This window comes from Salvelinus sp. IW2-2015, linkage group LG32, assembly GCF_002910315.2.
Source record: "Salvelinus sp. IW2-2015 linkage group LG32, ASM291031v2, whole genome shotgun sequence".
NCBI lineage: Eukaryota > Metazoa > Chordata > Actinopteri > Salmoniformes > Salmonidae > Salvelinus > Salvelinus sp. IW2-2015.
This window is the reverse complement of record NC_036871.1, coordinates 28721568-28745169: the sequence shown is the minus strand read 5'-3', so window position 1 is coordinate 28745169 and position 23602 is coordinate 28721568. Positions and strand designations below refer to the sequence as shown.

Here is a 23602-nt window from a genome sequence, read left to right as displayed (position 1 = left end):
CAGCTGTCAATCGTTGTCCCTGATTGAGAATCATACTTAGGCAGCTGGGGTTTCACGTGTGTTTTGTGGGTGTTTGTTTTCCGTGTCAGTGTTTGTACCACACGGGACTGTTTCGTTTGTTTAGTCTGATCCTGTTCGTGCGTTCTTCGTTATATGTAAGTTCACATGTTCAGGTCTGTTGACGTCGTTTGTTGTTTTATATAGTTTTTTCAGTGTTCTTCGTTTCGTCTTCTTTAAAAATAAATCAAACATGTATTCTCCACAAACTGCGTTTTGGTCCGATCCATGCTCCTCCTCAGACGAGGAGGAGAACGAACGTAACATTTGAGTGTTTACTTGGCTTTTTTACCAGATCTAGGTACACATGACTCTAGTTAATTCTTCTCTATTTAAGTTATCGACCGCTGAAGGAACTGAGCAGAGACAACTTAGTCTAGCAGGGTTTGATTAATGCAGAGGAGGTGGAGAGTAACCCACAGACCAACCTTTGACTTTCAGCTGCATCTTAGCGATGGGTGAGCCTGGGCTGACGTGCACATCATGGAGTTCATCCAGTACTTGTGGCATCTGCTCATCCTCTACCACAGACTCAAAGGCTTCCGTTTCCCTGAGGGGAGAGGATAGGAAGCTGTCAGTAAAGAAGTAACATGACCAGAGAAACGTTTTAGGTACTATTAGGAATCAGGATTCCGTTGTAAAGAAGGTTGCATTCAAAGTCAAAGGGCTTGTAAACTCTGAGTTGTCTCATTCACCTAGACATGTAACCCTTGGCACTGATATAGGAGCCGGTCTCAGTGGCATCAGCTGCAGTATCGTAGTCTGAGCTGCAAGACACTGAGGAAAGAGAGATGCATTACACAATTACTCTCAAAATAACATGGATGAGGATATCCTATGCATACAGTCAACCAACCAACCAACCAAATACCCAAATAATCAACTAAATAAACCATGAAATAACCAAAAGAACCAACAACAAAAACAACATAACTAACAAAATAACAAACAAAATAACCAACCTACCAATCAACATTATATGTTCTGTACTCACTGTCGACCCTGAGCTCAGCCTTGGTGGCAGCGATGCCGCTGGTGTTCTCAGCCATACAGCGGTAGACGCCCATGTCAGAGGGCAGCACGGTGGTAATGATGAGCTGGTGGCAGCCCTCCTGATCCTCGTTGATCATGTAGTGGTCGTTCTCCTCCAGCAGTTTACCATCCTTGAACCAACGCACACTGGGTGGAGGCTTCCCAATCACCACGCAGTCAAAGCTGACCGGGTAACCGTCTGGCACGTCCTGGCTCTGGAGTTCAGTCAGGAAGACTGGGGCAGCTGGGGAGAGACAGGGACAATCAGTTAGGCACAACAATAAATTAGGAGGTTTTATTCATTATGCAGGGGATTAATTTCATTGGTATTCCATGTGTAATTCTTACTGATCAGGATTATCTATATATTTTTTTACAATTTGCTTTTACAGTACAACATTAAAAAGCACAGATATGAAAGGGTGTAAAGGCAGGCAGTACAACATGAGGATTATTGGATGGAAAGGATTGTATCAATACTAGAATGGAGTGGGTCAAGGAGAGCAAAGACAAACATATTTAAAACTGAGGACTACGGCAGGGCAGCACAACATGAGGAGAAATGGAGGGTAAGTGTGAATAGAACGATAGAATGGATATATAGTGTCAATAGTGGAAAGAAGTGGGTAAAAAGAAATTGAAGCAACCATTAAAATACAGCAAAGACAAACGAACACAAATGTTTGGGACAAAAGTGAGGACACATGACACTACATCAAAACAAACATATCAAAGAAGACACACACTGACATGACTGAAATACAAACTGTTTGGACAAGAGAAAATGAACATTAGGTCACACACGAAGACAGAAAAGTTAATGTAGTAACCACACGGAACACACAATACACCATGAAAAGCAAGATGAAAGCCTGGACGAGGACAATGTATTTAGCAAGTACACACTTAAAGTCTTAGCTAACAAGCAAAGGCTCCTGTTAATGTGCAAAAAAGTTTGGAATTTAAACACATTGAAACATGTATTTATATTATTCAAGCAAAATAAACTACATTACTTCAATGTCAAACATTGATTGACTTAAAATCAATATGACCTTTCCTGAATTACGAAGGCATTAGTCTTTTTGTGTTTTAACTGGTTAATTTTGATTACTAAATAGAATGGTAGACAAAATGACTTGGTATAGAGATACATTAAATACCTATTTAATTCTATGGTATAATCGCAACATCAAACTTAATTGCAGCAAGATGTACAGAGAAATGTACTCTGGTTTTCATACCGGGGGCTCCTGTCATGAACGCAGGCAGCTGCTTCTCCTGTGTGGGTGTTGCAGAGCCATCTTGAGTGTATCCCATCTTCATGATGCGCAGCTCCACTTTGAGAGGTCCAGCCTCCTGGATGGTGGTCTCCACAGGGACCCCCTGGGCCGTGAACATCTCTTTGAAGCGCTGAGACGCCACCTGGGCCTCAGACCGCTTGTCGAAGCGGATGTAGATGTATCGCTCGTCCTCGCGGTACGATTTGGGGTCGGGGGCCTGCAGCTCAGCCTCATCATCACAGCTGACGAACGACTCCTCCTCCGACGTGGCCGGCAGGCGTGTGCGGAGGAGGCGGCGCAGCCGTTTGCTAGCCTGCCTCAGAGACTCGTCCATCTCGCTTTCTGCCGACGAGCTCTCCGCCTCGCTGTCGGCACTGTAGCCCATGGTCAGGGGCCTCCTTCCAGATGCCTCCCGCGCCGAGCCCACCGTCACCTTGCCGCTGTGGGTGGTCACCCCAAACTTGTTGGTGACCTCACAGGTGTAGACGCCCGTGTCCTTGGTGGTTACGGCGGTGATTACCAGAGAGCAGGTGCCATCGTTGTAGATGTCAATGTGGTGGTGCTTGCCGTCCGCCAGGTGCTCCCCATCCTTCAGCCAGCGCACCTTCTCTGGCTTGCCCTCCGCCACACACTCCAGGTGGATGGTGCCATTGGGTTCCTTGGTCTGGTCCTTGAAGACGTCCTTGAAGACTGGACGCATGTCCTTGCGGGCTTTGTACCCCTTGAAGGCAGCCTGGATCTTTACAGCAGCATCCAGCAGCCCCTTTTCTTCGTCCTCCTCGTCTGTGGTCTGTGCTGTGATCTGCTGTACTGAAGATGAAGTCTGTTGGACTGTGGTCTCCTCTTTCAACTTGAACTGTGCGTAGAACTTCTCAGTGGAGATGGACTCTGTCTGGTCACACACAGAGAGGGAGGACTTGCTGCTCTTCTTCAGGTAGGAAACCAGTGTTGGAGGCCTGGACTCATCCTCAGAGCTGGTGTACAAGTTTGGCTCCAACACCTTCTTCTTAGGGACGATGACATGCTCTACGACCTTTTCCTTTTCTTTCACCTTCTGTTTCTCTGGTGCTTTCACCTTCACCTTCTCCTTCTCCGGGGCTTTCACATCAACTTTCTCATTCTCCAGGGCTTTCATCCCCACCTTCTCCGGGGCTTTCTTCTCCTTGACTGGTCCCTTGGGTGTCTTGGGCTCCTTGTCCTCCTCATCAGGCAGCTCAGAGATGGAGTCAAGGGTGGGCTCTCGGCTCATGCGGCGTTTCTTGGCCAGGTCCTCCCACAGTGCATGGACATCACCCTCGGAGGCAGCCTCAGGAGGCAGGCTGGGCTGGGCCCCCTCCTCCAACTGAACCCCATCTCCACCTACAACCAGGACACAATGGAAGGTTATATGCAGCAAATGGACACCTCTACAGTATAGCAGCCCCAACACACATTACATTTATAAGAACTATGTTGATCATGTAGGGACAAATACCCATGGGATTAAATTATTTTCTGATAGGAGTAGTGTGTTCATGCATACTTTGGAAGAATGAGCTCACCTCACACCATTACTAGCTGATAATAATTATAATCTACATCCGGCACAGCCAGAAGAGGACTGGCCACCCCTAATAGCCAGGTTCCTTTCTTCCTAGGTTCTGGCCTTTCTAGGGAGTTTTTCCTAGCCACCGTGCATCTACACCTGCATTGCTTGCTGTTTGGGGTTTTAGGCTGGGTTTCTGTACAGCACTTTGTGACATCAGCTGATGTAAGAAGGGCTTTATAAATACATTTGATTGATTGATTGCTAGAACTAGCAGATGAACTTACCTTGACTTACCCTCAAATAACAAACACATCTCCACCAAGCTTCCAGTTTGGCTTGAGGAGAATGGCTTACAAGAGTTTCATAATAAATTAATGTGGGCGAATGGAAAAGCAAAATTAAAGTTACATGGTATAATATTCTGGTTTGTTTGGGTATGTATACCTTTTGGTAGGTTGAGATTAAGGGAGCTTTCTGCCTCGTCTGAGGCCACACAGGTGTACACACCCTGGTCAGCAGACTCAAAGTCTTTGATCAGCAGCACTTGTGTCTTGCCCTCTGTGGTGACCTGGTATTTTACTCCATACTCCAGCTCCTTGTTGTCTTTGAGCCAGGTGACCGAGCTGCCCTCAGCAGAGAGGTCACACTCCACACGGGCCATCTTACCCTCCTGCAGGTCTGGACAGGCCAACTGTTGGGTCACTGTCACTGGAGCCTCTATGGACCAAAACAATTGATTGACTGTTCGTTGATTGATTGGTTGTTGATTGATTTATATTTCTTCCAATAGATGGGACACTACAGATACAATTCATGCCAATGGGAAATGTATTAGACTCTCCTAGGTTTTAAATGGTGTAACTAACACATACATGATCTAGGACTAGGTTATAATTAGGTTGTTCAACATGCTGGGCTTGAGACAGAGCCATATAGAGATATATATGTTTGGCTCAGGTGTGAGCTCATCATATAGCCAACTCACCCAGCTGAACGCTCTGAGGCAGCTGGACAGGTTCTCCTGTCCCAGCTCTATTGATGGCTGCCACCCTGAACCTGTAGCCGCTCCCTGGGATGAGGTTATCCACAGAGAACTCTGTGTTACACACAGGCTCTGCATGGCACGGCAGCCAGAGGACACTGTCCGCCAGCCTCATCTCCACCCTGTAGCCCAAAATAGGGCTGCCTCCGTTGCTGAGGGGTGTGAACCAAGACAGGGTCACCGCCTGCTTACTCTTACTGACCAGCTCTGGGTCCTCCGGGGGGTCAGGAACAGCTATGAAAGGAGAGTGGGTTTGAAGAGAGAGGAATTTGTATTTGTAATTATTAGGGATCCCCATTAGCTGCTGCCAAGGCACTTATATTACACAAACAAAAGATCATATAGCATTAGCACACCGTTACATACAGTGGGGAGAACAAGTATTTGATACACTGCCGATTTTGCAGGTTTTCCTACTTACAAAGCATGTAGAGGTTCTGTAATTTTTATCATAGGTACACTTCAACTGTGAGAGACGGAATCTAAAACAAAAATCCAGAAAATCACATTGTATGATTTTTAAGTAATTAATTAGCATTTTATTGCATGACATAAGTATTTGATCACCTACCAACCAGTAAGAATTCCGGCTCTCACAGACCTGTTAGTTTTTCTTTAAGAAGCCCTCCTGTTCTCCACTCATTACCTGTATTAACTGCACTGTTTGAACTCGTTACCTGTATAAAAGACACCTGTCCACACACTCAATCAAACAGACTCCAACCTCTCCACAATGGCCAAGACCAGAGAGCTGTGTAAGGACATCAGGGATAAATTGTAGACCTGTACAAGGCTGGGATGGGCTACAGGACAATAGCCTTTCACTTCAGCAGTAATAAATTCATGAACTTCTTTGAGGAAAAGATCATGACCATTAGAAAGCAAATTACGGACTCCTCTTTGAATCTGCGTATTCCTCCAGGGCTTAGCTGTCCTGGATCTGCACAGCTCTGCGAGGGCCTGGGATCGGGAGAGACACTTAAGTGTTTTAGTACTATATCTCTTGACAACATGATGAAAATAATCATGGCCTCTAAACCTTCAAGCTGCATACTGGATCCTATTCCTACTAAACTGCTGAAGGAGCTGCTTCCTGTGCTTGGCCTCCTATGTTGAACATAATAAAACAGCTCTCTATCCACCGGATGTGTACCAAATCACTAAAAGTGGCAGTGATAAAGCCTCTCTTGAAAAAAGCCAAACCTTGACCCGGAAAATATAAAAAACTATCGGCCTATATCGAATCTTCCATTCCTCTCAAAGATTTTAGAAAAAGCTGTTGCGCAGCAACTCACTGCCTTTCTGAAGACAAATAATGTATACGAAATGCTTCAGTCTGGTTTTAGACCCCATCATAGCACTGAGACTGCACTTGTGAAGGTGTAAATGACCTTTTAATGGCGTCAGACCGAGGCTCTGCATCTGTCCTCGTGCTACTAGACCTTAGTGCTGCCTTTGACACCATCGATCACCACATTCTTTTGGAGAGACTGGAAACCCAAATTGGTCTACACGGACAGTTCTGGCCTGGTTTAGATTTACCTGTCGGAAAGATATCAGTTTGTCTCTGTGAATGGTCTGTCCTCTGACAAATCAACTGTACATTTTCGGTGTTCCTCAAGGTTCCGTTTTGGACCACTATTGTTTTCACTATATATTTTACTCTCTTGGGGATGTTATTCGAAAACATAATGTTAACTTTCACTGCTATGCGGATGACACACAGCTGTACATTTCAATGAAACATGGTGAAGCCCAAAATTGCCCTCGCTAGAAGCCTGTGTTTCAGACATAAGGAAGTGGATGGCTGAAAACTTTCTACTTTTAAACTCGGACAAAACAGAGATGCTTGTTCTAGGTCCCAAGAAACAAAGAGATCTTCTGTAAAATCTGACAATTTCATCTTGATGGTTGTAAAGTCGTCTAAATAAAAACTGTGAAGGACCTCGGCGTTACTCTTGACCCTGATCTCTCTTTTGACGAACATATCAAGACTGTTTCAAGGACAGCTTTTTTCCATCTACGTAACATTGCTAAAATCAGAAATTTTCTGTCCAAAAATGATGCAGAAAAATTAATCCATGCATTTGTTACTTCTAGGTTAGACTACTGCAATGCTCTACTTTCCGGCTACCCGGATAAAGCACTAAATAAACTTCAGTTAGTGCTAAATACGGCTGCTAGAATCCTGACTAGAACACAGAAATTTGTCATATTACTCCAGTGCTAGCTTCCCTACACTGGCTTCCTGTTAAGGCAAGGGCTGATTTCAAGTTTTTACTGTTAACCTATAAAGCGTTACATGGGCTTGCTCCTACCTATCTTTCCGAGTTGGTCCTGCCGTACATACCAATACGTACGCTACGGTCACAAGACGCAGGCCTCCTAATTGTCCCTAGAATTTCTAAGCAAACAGCGGGAAGGCAGGGCTTTCTCCTATAGATCTCCATTTTTATGGAACAGTCTGCCTACCCATGTGAGAGACGCAGACTCGGTCTCAACCTTTAAGTCTTTACTGAAGACTTATCTCTTCAGTAGGTCATATGATTCAGTGTAGCCTGGCCCAGGAGTGTGAAGTTGAACGGAAAGGCTCTGGAGCAACGAACCGCCCTTGCTGTCTCTGCCAGGCCGGTTCCCTCTCTCCACTGGGATTCTCTGCCTCTAACCCTGTTACAGGGGGCTGAGTCACTGGCTTGCTGGTGTCTTTCATGCCGTCCCTAGGAGGGGTGCGTCACTTGAGTGGGTTGAGTTACTGACGTGATCTTCCTGTCTGGGTTGGCCGCCCCCCTTGGTTTGTGCTGTGGTGGAGACCTTTGTGGGCTATACTCGGCCTTGTCTCAGGATTGTAAGTTGGTGGTTGAGGATTACCCCTCAGTGGTGCGGGGGCTGTGCTTTGGCAAAGTGGGTGGGGTTATATCCTTCCTATTTGGCCCTGTCCGGGGGTTTCTTCGGATGGGGCCACAGTGTCTCCTGACCGCTCCTGTCTCAGCCTCCAGTATTTATGCTGCAGTAGTTTGTGTCGGGGGGCTAGGGTCAGTTGGTTACCTGGAGTACTTCTCCTGTCTTATCCAGTGTCCTGTGTGAATTTTAAGTTATGCTCTCTCTAATTCTCTCTGTTCTCGTCTTTCTCTCTGAGAACCTGAGCCCTAGGACCATACGTCAGGACTACCGGGCATGATGACACCTTGCTGTCCCCAGTCCGCCTGGCCTTGCTGCTATTCCAGTTTCAACTGTTCTGCCTGCGGTTACGGAACCCCTACTGTCCCAGACCTGCTGTTTTCAACTCTTAATGATCGGCTATGAAAAGCCAACTGAGATTTATTCCTGATTATTATTTGACCATGCTTGTCATTTATGAACATTTTGAAAATCTTGGCTCTCTCTAATTTTCTCCTTCTCTCTTTCTTTCTCTCGGAGGACCTGAGCCCTAGGACCATATACGTCGGGACTACCGGCCGTGGTGGACTCCTTGCTGTCCCAGTCCGCCTGGCCTTGCTGCTATTCCAGTTTCAACTGTTCTGCCTGCGGTTATGGAACCCTTACCTGTCCCAGACCTGCTGTTTTCAACTCTTAATGATCGGCTATGAAAAGCCAACTGAGATTTATTCCTGATTATTATTTGACCATGCTTGTCATTTATGGAAATTTTGAAAATCTTGGCCTCTCTCTAATTTTCTCCTTCTCTCTTTCTTTCTCTCGGAGGACCTGGGCCCTAGGACCATGCGTCGGGACTGCCGCCCGTGGTGACTCCTTGCTGTCCCCAGTCCGCCTGGCCTGTGCTGTATTCCAGTTTCAGCTGTTCTGCCTGCGGTTATGGAACCGCTACCTGTCCCAGACCTGTTGTTTTTCAACTCTTGATGATCGGCTATGAAAAGCCAACTGAAAATTATTCATGATTATTATTTTGACCATGCTTGTCACTTATGAACATTTTTGAACATCTTGGCATAGTTCTTGTTATAATCTCCACCCGGCACAGCCAGAAGAGGACTGGCCACCCCTCATAGCCTGGTTCCTCTCTAGGTTTCTTCCTAGGTTTTGGCCTTTCTAGGGAGTTTTTCCTAGCCACCGTGCTTCTACACCTGCATTACTAGCTGTTTGGGGTTTTAGGCTGGGTGTCTGTACAGCACTTCGAGATATTAGCTGATGTACGAAGGGCTATATAAAATAAAATTGATTGATTGAATTGATAGCCAAGCAGCTTGGTGAGAAGGCAACAACTGTTGGCACAATTATTAGAAAATGGAAGAAGTTCAAGATGACGGTCAATACCCTCGGTCTGGGCTCCATGCAAGATCTCACCTCGTGGGGCATCAAATGATCTGAGGAATGTGAGGGATCAGCCCAGAACTACACGGAAGGACCTGGTCAATGACCTGAAGAGAGCTGGGACCACAGTCTCAAAGAAAACCATTAGTAACACACTACGCCGTCATGGATTAAAATCCTGCAGCGCACGCAAGGTCCCCTGCTCAAGCCAGCGCATGTCCAGGCCCGTCTGAAGTTTGCCAATGACCATCTGGATGATCCAGAGGAGGATGGGAGAAGGTCATGTGGTCTGATGAGACAAAAATAGAGCTTTTTGCTCTAACTCCACTCGCCGTGTTTGGAGGAATAGAAGGATGAGTACAACCCCAAGAACACCATCCAACCGTGAAGCATGGAGGTGGAAACATCATTCTTTGGGGATGCTTTTCTGCAAAGGGACAGGACGACTGCACCGTATTGAGGGAGGATGGATGGGGCCATGTATCGCGAGATCTTGACCAACAACTCTCCTTCCCTCAGTAAGAGCATTGAAGATGGGTCGTGGCTGGGCTTTCCAGCATGACAACGACCCGAAAACACACAGCCAGGGCAACTAAGGAGTGGCTCCGTAAGAAGCATCTCAAGGTCCTGGAGTGGCCTAGCCAGTCTCCAGACCTGAACCCAATAGAAAATCTTTGGAGGGAGCCGAAAGTCCGTATTGCCCAGCGACAGCCCCGAAACCTGAAGGATCTGGAGAAGGTCTGTATGGAGGAGTGGGCCAAAATCCCTGCTGCAGTGTGTGCAAACCTGGTCAAGAACTAACAGGAAACGTATGATCTCTGTAATTGCAAACTAAGGTTTCTGTACCAAATATTCAGTTCTGCTTTTCTGATGTATCAAATACTTATGTCATGCAATAAAATGCAAATTAATTACTTAAAAATCATACAATGTGATTTTCTGGATTTTTGTTTTAGATTCCTTCTCTCACAGTTGAAGTGTACCTATGATAAAAATTACAGACCTCTACATGCTTTGTAAGTAGGAAAACCTGCAAAATTGTCAGTGTATCAAATACTTGTTCTCCCCACTGTATCTACAATACAAAATGTATAATAACACCATACAACGTTATTTCAATGTACGTGTGTAGAGTGCTATTGTTTGTGTGTATGCGTGTCCCTGTACCTGTGTGTCTCTTCACAGTCCCCACTGTTCCATAAGGTGTATTTGTATCTTTAAAAAAAAATCTGATTCTACAGCTTGCATCAGTTACCTGATGTGGAATAGAGTTCCATGTAGTCATGGCTCTTTGTAGTACTGTCTGCCTCCCATAGTCTGTTCTGGACTTGGTGATTGTGAAGAGACCTCTGGTGACATGTCTTGTGGGGTACGCATGGGTGTCTCAGCTGTGTGCTAGTAGTTTAAATAGACAGCTTGGTGCATTCAGAATGTCAACACTTCTTACAAAAACCAGTAGTGATGAAGTCAATCTCCCCTCCACTATGAGCCTCGAGAGATGACATGCATATCATTAATGTTAGCGCCCCCATGCACTTTTAAGGGCTAGCCGTGCTGCCCTGTTCAAACCAATTGTAATTTCCCTAAGTCCCTCTTTGTGGTACCTGACAACACGACTGAACAGCGGTCAGAGTTTGAAGGTTGGCCTTGAAATAGATCCACAGGTACACTCAAATGATGTCAATTAGCCTATCAGAAGCTTCTAAAGCCATGACATCATTTTCGGGAATTTTCCAAGCTGTTTAAAGGCGCAGTCAACTTAGTGTATGTAAACTTCTGACCCACTGGAATTGTGATACAGTGAATTATAAGTGAAATAATCTGTCTGTAAACAGTTGTTGGAAAAATTACTTGTGTCATGCACAAAGTAGGTGTCCTAACCGACTTGCCAAAACTACAGTTTGTTAACAAGAAATTTGTGGAGTGGTTGAAAAATTAGTTTTAATGAATCCAACTTAAGTGTATGTAAACTTCCAACTTCAACTGTACATAGACACACTGGCTTGTCGTTAATCAAGATTGAATAAAGTAAGGGGCCTAGACAGTTGCCCTGAGGAATTCCTGATTTTACCTGGATTATGTTTTACCTGTTAGACAGGTAACTCTTGATCCACAATATAACAGGGGATGTAAAGCCATAACACATATGTTTTCCAGCAGCAGACTATGATCAATAATGCCAAAAGCCGCACTGAAATCTAACAAAACAGCATCCACAATTTTTTTATCATCAATTTCTCTCAGCCAATCAGTAATTTGTGTAAGTGCTGTGCTTGTTGACTGTCGTTCCCTATAAGCATTCTCTATAAGCGTGCTTAACTTCTTTGATATAGGGGGCAGCATTTTCACTTTTGGATGAATTGCGTGCCCATAGTGAACTGCCTCCTACACTGTCCCAGATTACTATTGGATATAAAACACTCTGAAGTTTCTAAAACTGTTCAAATGATGTCTGTGAGTATTACAGAACTCATATGGCAGGAAAAAACCTGATAAAAAATCCAAACAGGAAGTGAGAATTCTGAGACTGGTCGTTGTTAAACTCATCGCCTATTCAATTCCCTGTAATATATGGATCTGTTTGCACTTCCTACGCCTTCCACTAGATGTCAACAGTCTGTAGAACGCTAAATGAAGCCTATACTGTAATGTGGGACCGGATGGGAGGTGTTTGAGTCAGTGGTCTGGCAGATTGCCAGTTCCTGGTCACGCGCATTCCTCATGATATCGCCATGCGTTCCATTACTTATAGAGACTGAAAAGAATTCTCCGGTTGGAACCTTATTGGATATAAATGATAACAACATCCTGAAGATTGATTCTCTACTAAGTTTGACCAGTTTATTCGACTTGTAATATAACTTTTTGAAGTTTTCGTCCGACGTTTGCCTGCTCTGCGCGAGCGTTTGGACACGTGTACTACACATGCTAGCAAAAGTAGCTAATTGGACATAAGTAATGGACATTATCGAACAAAACAACGATTTATTGTGGAACTAGGATTCCTGGCAGTGCATTCTGATGAACATAATCAAAGGTAAGGGAATATTTATGATGTAATTTCGTATTTCTGTTGACTCCAACATGGCGGAGAAATGTTAAATCTGAGCGCCGTCTCAGATTATTGCATGGTGTGCTTTTTACGTAAAGTTTTTTTTTAAATCTGACACATACAAGTGTATCTTTAATTATGTGTAAAACATGTATATTTCATCAAAGTTTATGATGAGTATTTTTGTTATTTGACGTGGCTCTCTGCAATTACTCCGGATATTTTGGAGGCATTTCTGAACATGGCGCCAATGTAAACCGAGATTTGTGGATATAAATATGCACATTATCGAACAAAAGATAAATGTATTGTGTAACATGATGTCCTATGAGTGATGTCCTTCATCTGATGAAGATCATCAAAGGTTAGTGATTCATTTTATCTCTATTTCTGCTTTTTGTGACTACTATCTTTTGCTGGGAAAATGGCTGTGTTTTTCTGTGGCTATGTACTGAGCTAACATAATTGTTTGGTGTGCTTTCCCCGTAAATCCTTTTTGAAATCAGACATGTTGGCTGGATTCACAACATGTGTAGCTTTAATTTGGTGTCTTTCATGCGTGATTTCATGAAAGATTGATTTTTATAGTAATATATTTGAATTTGGCGCGCTACATTTTTTCTGGATTTTGGCCAAGTGGGACGCTACCGTCCCACCTATCCCAGAGAAGTTAAAGTCTGTTGTAAATTTGTTTACCATAAAACAGAATTGTATCTGGTCAAATATAATTTTTTCCATAAGTTTACTAAGGGTTGATAACAGGCTGATTGGTCGGCTATTTGAGCCAGTAAAGAGGGCGTTACTATTCTTAGGTAGCAGAATGACTTTTGTTTCCCACCAGGCCTGAGGGCACACACTTTCTAGTAGGCTTGAATTGAAGATATGGCAAATAGGAGTGGCAATATTGTCCGCTATTTTCCATCCAGACCCCGGTAGCTTGTCATTGCCAATAATCTTTTTCACCTCTTCCACACTCACTTTACGGAATTCTAAATTACAATGCTTGTCTTTCATAATTTGGACAGATATACATGGATGTGTAGTGTCAGTGTTTATTGCTGGCATGTCATGCCTTAGTTTGCAAATCTTGCCAACGAAAAAAATTATTCAAGAAGTTGGCAATATCAGTGGGTTTTGTGATGAATGAGCCATCTGTTTCAATGAATGATGGAGCTGAGTTTGCTTTTTTGCCTAAAATATAATTTAAGGTGCTCCAAAGCTTTTTACTATCATTCATCTTTGTTTCATAGTATAGTTTTTTCTTCTTTTTATTCAGTTTTCGTCACAGGATTTCTTAATTTGCAGTACGTTTGCCATTCAGTTCTGCTGACTTATTTGCCATAACTTTTGCCTCATCACTCTTTACCATACAATTGTTAAATTCCTCATCAATCCACAGGGATTTAACCGTTTTTACAGTCATGTTCTTAATGGGTGCATGCTTATTAGTAACTGGAATAAGAAATGTCATAAATGTGTCAAGTGCAGCGTCTGGTTGCTCTTTATTATAAACCACAGACCAGCAAATATTCTTTACATAATCAACATGAGAATCACTACAAAACGTATTGTATGACCTCTTATACACTATATTAGGCCCAGCCTTTGGAACATTGGTTTTCCTAGATATGGCTATTAAATTGTGATCACTACATCTGATGGATTTGGATACTGTCTTCAAGCTAATTTCTGCAGCATTAGTAAAGATGTGAACAGTACATGTGGATGATTTCAACCCTGTGCTGTTTGTAACTACCCTGGTAGGTTGACTGATAACCTGAACCAGGTTGCAGCCACTGGTTACAGTTTGAAGCTTTCTTAAGTGGGTAGCTTGATGAAAGTCAGTCAATATTTAAATTACCCAGAAAATATACCTCTGTTGATATCACATACATTATCAAGCATTTCACACATATTATCCAGATACTGTGCACTTGGTGGTCTATAGCAGCTTCCCACCAGAATGGGCTTTAGGTGAGGCAGATTAACCTGGAGCCATATAACTTCAACATTATTTAACATGAACAGGAATGTGGTTCTGAATGTAGACCGCAACACCGGAGAATAGGAGAAAGAGAGACGAATGGATCTAACAGAATCACTTCCCTGGAGAACACTTCTATTATTGATTCCAAAATGGCTGTTCAGACACTTACTGATGATGGTGAGCTTGGCCATGGAGATGGCGTCCCTGGCAGCGAAGGTGATCTCCTGTGGTGGCATGGCTGGTGCCTGTCTAAGCACCAGGTGGTAGGAGCAGCCGTCAGCCCTCATGCCCCAGGTGTCATCAGCCTTTAGCTCGGCTCCGTTAGAGTACCAGGCTACCTCCGCCTCAGGCACAGGCTCAGTCAGCATGCAGCTGAACTCGAGAGTCTCTCCCACCACAGCTACCTTGTCCTCCAGACCACTCACCACATCCAGCTGCCAGCCTGCTCACACAAAATCCATGTCATATAATGCCTAACAAACTCAAGACTCACAATACTGTTACATATACAGAAACTAATGCTAGTCTCGGTTCCTATAGCAATTGCAGGCAGATTTTCCTTATTTTCATCTGTAGTATGTTATTTCCACCAGTAGACCAGGCCTAAGACTTATATTTCCAGAAAAAACAGGAACTAACAAACATAAGGGGACATTAATTGGGGTGACTAATTGACAAACAAACATACTGTAAGTTGGACATTAATTGGGGTGACACACCTTTGACGTTGAGCATGGCGGAGGTTGTTGCGGTGCCGGCTTGGAAAGTAACTTTGCAGCTGTCTCCAACGTGCAGATCCTTGAGCAGCAAGAGGTGGCGGCGTCCACTTTCGAAGGACACGATCTCCGTGGTGGGCGACTCCTTCACCGGCTTGCCCCCGATCAGCCAGCGGCAGTCTTTGATCTCGCAACGAGAGATAGAGCACTCGAATAGGGCCTCCCCGCCGTCAATGGTGTCCATGTTCTCCAAGCCTTGTAGGATTTCAATGGATTTGGCTGTACGGGAGGAGAGGGGAGCAGGGAGAGGGCAGTTTACTGTAAAAGAATAGCTTTAACTGAGAGGGGAGAATGTGTCATAAGACAAGCTTTTGTGGGGTTTTCAGGTTCACGGTGGCCTGTAGGTCAAGTGGATTTTTTATGCTTGACACTTGCTGCTATTCAATCGGAACCTCACAATGAACACCTGACAAAACTGCTGGACACACACACATACACACAATGCATGAAATGACCTGCCAGGGACGTCAATGCAGTCTTTGGTGAATCTTACAATGCTTTGTTTTCTGATACCCATTTTCACACTAGGGCCATGGGTTTTTCCTGTGCATGTGACCTGACCACGAGAAACAAGGGCCCTATTTGATCAGAGATTTTCCTGATCAGGTCTCATGGTTTAGAGGTCATGTACATTTGTCATTTTGCCTTGCTTGCTAAAGAGGGGTGTGGGGAAAGATGGCATAAATTAAAGGATAAAAATAAGACCTACTTGAAATCGCTATCTGCTGATCATAATTGAAAACAATAACGAACATTTTTACAAGTTCAGGGGAAGGGTAGAATAGCAAGGTGCTCTTTCCAAACGGAGAGAAGCTCACCTTCCACCTCCAGTAAGGCAACCACACAGGTCCCCTCTGCCTCACAGGAGTATCTCCCCCTGTCCTCAGTGGACACGTGGCTAATGTACAAGCGAGCCACGGTCCAGTCCTGCTCCACTACCACCCTCTGGCCGTCAGGCTGCAATGGCCGACCGTCTCTCTTCCACTGGGCCTGGACCGGCCGGGAGTACTGGCAGATGAACTCAGCCGGCTTGTCCTCAGCCACCCGCAGGTCCTGCATCTCGCTCACCACCTCTACTGTGGGGTCTGAGAGTGGGGGCAGGGGTCATATGACAAGGTCATCATGACTGACATGCACTCTCTCGACATGCCAAAGAACAATACCTGGGCTTTATAAACACCCCAGTACACCTTGGAGTATTTTGATGTATATTACTTTGAATTGAGTTAACTTTATTGATCCCCAAGGGGGAAATTTGATAAATGTTTTGAGTTGTTGGTGGTATCAGAGGTGGCTTAGTATTTTAGTATGCGTTGTGTGCTGCTGTTGCAAGCCCTTAGAGGTGCCTTGATTAACAGTACATCTTATGGATGCAGCACTCCGTGGCCAAATATGCACTTAGATACAGTATGTGAACGTCTACTTATCTGTGACAGATGTTTTTGTTACTCCAAACTGAAGGGGGAGTGAAAAGCCCAATCTCCTCAAGAGGCAGGGGGAGTTGGACACAACTACTGCCCACTAACCAACCAATGAGAATGGGGAGATATGCCAGTGGGTGGATAGAGATGCCAGACTGACAGGGCAGAGGTAGGAAGGGTTAGAGAGTTTTAGTGCTTGCAGGCTAGGGGCGGTGCAGTGCAGGGTGGAGGTGAAGCGAAGAGTGAGAGTAAGTAAGGGAAAGGCCAGGGTGGATGGGTGGAGCAGCACTGCTCTACACTGTCATTTCCAGCTACTGCTGATTCTATAGGTTGACATACAACAGCAAAGCTTGTTTACAGGTAAAATCTGTCCCACTGTACCCATAGAACTGCATCAAAACTAAGTTCATAAAATACACAATGCACACTTCATTTCTTAATTACTACCTGTGTGCACACATCACTTATTATCAGCAATCATACATCCCACATACTGCCACAAAATAGATGACATAATACGTCATCTATTTCAATGTGAATACACTACAGTAGGCAGATATGATTTCTATAATTGTTGGATAAGATTAGAGTGGATGATTCCAAGAGCTACATACTTAAAAATTTTAATTTTTGGGTGACCCAAGCAAATTCACATATAAATGTGAGTTATAGATCTGTCATTCTCATTGAAAGCAAGTCTAAGAAGTGGTAGATCTGTTCTACGTGCGCTATTTCTACGCTTACCATTCTTAAGTTTCGTTTTTGCATCTTTTACTTTCGGTTTTGTAAACCAGCTTCAAACACATTATTTTTGGTTATTGAAAATGTATTTCAAAGCGCTTTAGATGGTACAATGATTCTCTACACACAAACTGAAATTAGGTGAACTATTCAAATTTTTGCAATCAGGAATGACAGTGCGATTTCTGCATATGCCACCTTTAATTATCAAAATATGTCCAGCAGTCCTACTCTATTACAACTAGATATTCTGTAAACCACAACTGTTAGGTACCATTTGCCATTATTAGCTAAAAGTATAGATACACAATGGAACTATGGGTGTGAATCCTCATTGGATAACATTGCTCTTGCTCCATATTACTAAGAAACTGGTGGAAACATCCTCTACTGCTGCACCATCGTGTATGTTTTGGTCTTATCAAAAGCATGCAGCATGAAAACTCTCATTCTAACTCTATTAGTGAAATGACTCAAATGTATGCTCATGCATGGAAGCATGCATGGATGAGGCACAAAAAGACCTTCGCTACTGAACTAGTCATTCCCACTACTGAATCAGGGAGCTTTGAACTCTTGAGGACATAATACTGTCAAGATTAACATTAGCCATGGACAGAAAGTGTGCAAATAGTAGTCTACTCTCAATGTGGTGAAAATGCTATGTTGGTCACTTAGAGATAAATACCATAATTGAATTTTATATCTAATCACACATATGTATGTTGAGTATTATGAGCATTGATGCTGTAAGGTCTGGAGAACACAGTTGGATCTTTAGAAGTCACTCTCCTCCTCCTCTCAATCCCTCTAGTTCCTCCTCCCTGATACCTTTAACTAAGAGCTTGGCGTAGGACACCAGGCTGCAGGCTTTGAACGTGACGGTGCCCGAGGCGTCCGGGGCCAGGTCCTTTAGGGTGAGGGTGTGGACGTGGCCCTGGCTCAGCCCTATCTCGCTGGAGGGGCTGTCCTGGAGAAGGGTCCCGTCCAGCCACCACTGCACCTCCCCGGGCCTCACACCGCGGGACAGCTGGCAGGAGAAGGTGGCCCACTCGCCCAAAAAGACATCGGTGCTCTTTAGACCACACACTATGAGGACTTCTGCCTCTGCAGAGTAGTGGAGATACAGTCAGACACTCAGCTACTGCCACTCACAGTCACACAACTCACCTCAAACTCTCCCAATGCCAGCCTAAGGGATAATAAAGATTACTTCGACCTTGACCTGTCTCATTCCTCATTTAAACTTTGACTTTAAGAGGGCAAGCATCCTTGCTCACTTCATTGGGTTATTTATTCCCTACACATTCCATGATATAATATACATTTTGTTCAACTAAATGTTAACCATCTGTTTTCAATCAATACTTTTTAATTTACAATTACATCCTACAACTGATCATCTTTAACTTGCTGAAAAACATACAATAGCCTTTGTGGTTTCAACAAGTGTATTATAAACTGTTAGGAATTCCTTCCTTGATCCTAGAGAAATGAAAAAACAATACAGAAATGAACCGTTTCAGGGACAGATTATGTAGTTGTGACATGATACCTTGCACTGCCACCGACGCCGTGGTGAGCTGGTCTCCAGCATCGCAGGTGTAGTAGCCATTGTCCTCTGGCTCCAGGTTACGAATGCGGAGCTCCTGAACGCAGCCCTCCTGCCTCATCTCATACTTCTTACCAGCCTGGAGGACCATGCCTCCCTTCCTCCATTCGACTTGAGTGCACGCCTTGGAGAGCTCACAGCGCAGAGTGATATCATCGCCTTCCTGGGCTTCCTTGTTCTTCAGCTCCTTCTGGAAGAATGCCGGGGCACCTGGTGGAAGTAGGAGACATTACATCAGTGTCGGACAATAGAAGATGTGTAGACGATGGTGGCATGGTGGACAGGGGCGTAAGATGGCTCTGTTGTATGTTGACGGAAGACTGGGTGCCTGATAGTTTGTAGAGGGCAAGCAAGTTAATAACAGTATTGTGGAGGAACTCATCCTGAGTTTATCTTGATTCTGAGCCTTCAATTTTAGGAGACTATTTTCTAGTACTCATTAGATGCAGTGTAGAGGGTCCAAACTTTTCAAGTGGCAGCATCATTCTTTACCTTCCACAGTCAATGTGACGGTGGACTGTGCATCCCCGGTATCGCAGCAGTAAGTTCCAGAGTCCTCCATGTCCAGGTTGTGGATACGGAGCTGCATGAGAGCGCCATTCTTCCGCAGGTCGTACTTGAGGCCTGCTTTGATTGCAACATCATTCCTGCTCCAGTTGATAGTGGCCGTGGGGTCGGAGACGGTGCAGGACAGGGTGACTGTCTCACCCTCCAGGGCCACTGTGTCATGAGGCTTCTCTAGGATTAAGACTGTAGATATGGGAAATCCCAAGCTAAGTACATACAGTGTAATGCACTTTGAGTGTCAGATGTCATGCATGTCAAACTTGTATGGTATTTCTATGGGCAGTGTTTAAAGTGGCTCTTTTTCCACAGGTCTACAATGCCGCCAATGCTAACCATAAAGACTATGTCCATTAGGCGTGCATCACTCAATTGATATTCAAATTGATACTGAAGTTAGCAAAGTGATATGTTTATGTCACTGACAACAATCTTGTTGTCAACTTCATTTTATAGTATCTTTAAAGACAAAGATGCTATAAAAAGAAAAGCCAGGAGGATGGCCAACACACGTATAAAGAAAGGTTAGAATGGAATGGATGATGGTGCACAGCAGATGAACAGAGGTTGTTCCAATGCTGTTTGATGGAAGATAGAGATGGAGAGGTGTGAGGACTAGATGGCCATCTTTAACGTCTCCGTTAACATCTCCATTACCTTTGGGCTTCTCTTCCACCAGTAGGCAGGCGACGGTCTTCTCTTCGCCCACCACAAACGCCACGTCCCCTGACTCATCAGTGGTGACCATCTGCAGTGTCAGCCGGTGCACCCGGCCCTGGAAGGTCATCTGGTTCAGGTCGTTGTTCTGGAGGAGGTTATCCCCTAGCCACCACTCTCCATTGGTTACGCCCTCCTGGGACAACTCACACACAAAGACAGCATCCTGCCCGGTGGTCACTGTGATGTCGTGCAGCTCCCGAGTGATGCGTACAGACTCTGGAGGTGAATGAATGTGACGATGGGGGAGTGAGAAATTTAAAGGTTCCCGGGGTCAAGGTTTCCCAGGGGATTCATTAAGGTGAAACACTCAACATTAGAGCACCAACATTGGTATCCCGATTTAAAAGTGAGTTCTAAAGAGGATGGACACTTGCACTCCAGGAGACACCATGGATATTAGTGAAACTATTTCTGCCAACTCAATGTTTAGGACTTCTCATTGAAAGAGTACAATATTACACAAAACACAATTTCACTTCCTACGTAATGGCTAACGTGTAGGAAGGTACTGTAGACATATGTATATGCAAAAAGTGATCTCTGACACAATAGCTTAGTATAGGTCTGAATATGAAAACCAAACCAACATGCAGTAGTCCCCAACACGGCAAATAGACTGTGGTTCAAACATAAAAACGCATATTGATTATGAAACCTACATTTCATGATCAACAAACATTTTATTGTTACCTCGACAACTATGCTTACTCACAGATTATACTTCTAAAACTGGTTGCTATAGAGCCACGACTACATAGAGCCATGACTACATGGAACTCTATTCCACATCAAGTAACTGATGCAAGCAGTAGAATCAGATAAAAAAATGATAAAAATACACCTTATGGAACAGCGGGAACTGTGAAGAGACACACACAGGCACAAACACATGCATACACACACACGATAACATACAGTGCAGTCGGAAAGTATTCAGACCCCCTGACCTTTGACTTTTTCCACATTTTGTTCTAAATTGGATAATTATTATATTTGTTTTATATAAATCTGTACACAATACCCCATAATGACAAAGTGAAAACAGGTTTTTATACATTTTTGCAAATGTATTAAAAATAAAAACATAAATACCATATTTACATAAGTATTCAGAACCTTTGCTATGAGACTAGAAATTGAGTTCAGGTGCATCCTGTTTCCATTGATCATCCTTGAGATGTTTCTACAACTTGATTGTTCACCTGTGATAAATTCAATTGATTGGAGATGATTTGGAAAGGCACACACCTGTCTATATAAGGTCCCACAGTTGACAGTGCATGTCAGAGCAAAAACCAAGGGCCTTGGTCAGGGAGGTGACCAAGAACCCGATGGTCACTCCCACAGAGCTCCAGAATTATTCTGTGGAGATGGGAGAACCTTCCAGAAGGACAACCATCTCTGCAGCACTCCACTGATCAGCCCTTTATGGTAGAGTGGCCAGACGGAAGCCACTCCTCAGTAAAAGGCACATGACAGCCCACTCGGAGTTTGCCAAAAGGCACCTATAGGACTCTGACCATGAGAAACAAGATTCTCTTGTCTGATGAAACCAAGATTGAACTCTTTGGCCTGAATGCCAAGCGTCACGTCTGGAGGAAACCTAGCACCATCCCTACGGTCAGGCATGGTGGTGGCAGCATCATGCTGTGGAGATGTTTTTCAGCGGTAGGGACTGGGAGACTAGGGATCAGGATCGAGGGAAAGATTAATTTAGCAAAGTACACAGAGATCCTTGATGAAAACCTGCTCCAGAGCACTCAGGACCTCAGACTGGGGTGAAGGTTCACCTTCCAACAAGACAACGACCCTAAGCACACAACCAAGACAACACAGGAGTGGCTTCGGAACAAGTCTCTGAATGTCCTTGAGTGGCCCATTCAGAACTCGGACAACTCTGGAAAGACCTGAAAATAGCTGTGCAGTGACGCAGAGCTTGAGAGAATATGCAGAGAAGAATGAAAGAAACGACCCAAATACAGGTGTGCAAAGCTTGTAGCGTCACACCCAAGAAGACTCAAGGCTGTAATCGCTGCCAAAGGTGCTTCAACAAAGTACTAAGTAAAAGGACTGAATACTTATGTAAATGTGATATTTATTGTTATAAATTTGAACATTTTCTAAAAATCTGTTTTTGATTTGTCATTCTGTGTTATTGTGTGTAGATTGATGAGCAATGTAATGTAATCATTTTTTGAATAAGGCTGTAACATAACAAAATGTGGAAAAGGCAAGGGGTCTGAATGTTTTACGAATGCACTGTACACACACATACACAGATTTTTTGTTGTAGATATGTGGTAGTAGAGTAGTGGCCTGAGGGTACACACTTAATGTGTTGTGAAATCTTTTGTGAATGTATTGTAATGTTTTTAAAATTGTATAACTGCCTTAATTTTGTTGGACCCCAGGAAGAGTCGCTGCTGCCTTGGTATTAAGATGGAAGTTCTTAGTCCGTTTGCACACTGAATGAAAGCAGACGATAATGTAGAGTCACAGCAAACGAGAGACCGATGTCAATACAGACGCTCCATTACCTTTGACTGTCAGGGTGGCCGTGCTCTGCTTATCCCCAGTATCGCAGGTGTACTCTCCAGCATCCGCGACCTTCAGCTTGTGAACCATCAGGATGTAGGTAGAACCTGTGTGCTCCATGGAATACTTCTCCCCCTGGGTGAGGAGCACGGAGCCCCTTCTCCAGGTCACCTTGCCCTCAGCACTGATCTCACAGGTCAGGGAGACACTGCCCCCCTCAACTGCTTCCTGGCTCTCCAGCTCCTTCTTGAACACCACAGGGGCCCCTGGGGGGACACAGCAAGATAGATACAGACCAGGTTAAGATTGATGGAGACGTTACCTGGTTTAAGGAGTGGACACGGACGGGACGGACATCCAATCACATCCAATATCTTGAAAGGAAACATTCAACACTACATTTAAAAGCATTTGCTGAACAGACATTAACCACTGCAGGTTTCAAATAGCAAATGACAAAAACGGGGAGGTTTCTTGTTTCTTGCTATGTTGTAATGTGAGAGAAATTAACAAGTGGCCTACCAATGGCATACACTGCTATAATAATCAATCTCCACAACAAGATTAACATGAATTGAGAGATCCATTATAGATAAGAGAAGATAAAAGACATGAAGAATCTATGAAAGAATGGACAGAATGGCTCCAAGTATTGCGGTACAATGGAAAATGGTTAGGTCTAGTAAAAGTCAGTGATTAGCGTCATACATATATTATATAACCCCTTACCTCAGACTATACAGTATATGTATCCTTTACCTTGGACGTTCAGGGTATAAAACGGATTTGGAATGGACAGAATGGATCCTGGTATTGGGGTACAATGGGAGAAGGTTGGTGCTGATTACCAGCAGATGTATCTCTTACCTCAGACTATGTACAGTATATGACTATATACTGTATACTCCTAACCTTGGACTATGTATATACACCCCTTACCTCGGACGGTCAGGCTGGCGGTGGAGGTATGGTGGCCCACGGTA

At 44.1% G+C, this 23602-nt stretch overlaps 1 protein-coding gene across 4 annotated transcripts in view; it reads right to left on the bottom strand.

The window, feature by feature from the left end:
• obscnb (obscurin, cytoskeletal calmodulin and titin-interacting RhoGEF b) overlaps positions 1–23602 on the bottom strand; it is an 88186-nt gene that overhangs the window by 19531 nt on the left and 45053 nt on the right. Inside the window, exons 27-40 of one of the 4 annotated variants that reach the window (XM_023977779.1) lie at positions 22622–22885; positions 20022–20300; positions 19293–19550; positions 18744–19010; positions 18020–18295; positions 15845–16111; positions 14970–15245; positions 14420–14692; positions 4886–5176; positions 4345–4617; positions 2334–3731; positions 1052–1333; positions 753–834; positions 486–607 (exon numbers count right to left, since the gene is read on the bottom strand). In XM_023977779.1, coding sequence (XP_023833547.1) covers positions 486–607; positions 753–834; positions 1052–1333; positions 2334–3731; positions 4345–4617; positions 4886–5176; positions 14420–14692; positions 14970–15245; positions 15845–16111; positions 18020–18295; positions 18744–19010; positions 19293–19550; positions 20022–20300; positions 22622–22885 — 4608 coding nt within the window. The remainder of the gene's footprint in view (positions 1–485; positions 608–752; positions 835–1051; positions 1334–2333; positions 3732–4344; positions 4618–4885; positions 5177–14419; positions 14693–14969; positions 15246–15844; positions 16112–18019; positions 18296–18743; positions 19011–19292; positions 19551–20021; positions 20301–22621; positions 22886–23602) is intronic. The other 3 variants (XM_023977780.1, XM_023977783.1, XM_023977782.1) reach the window with 3 other exon arrangements.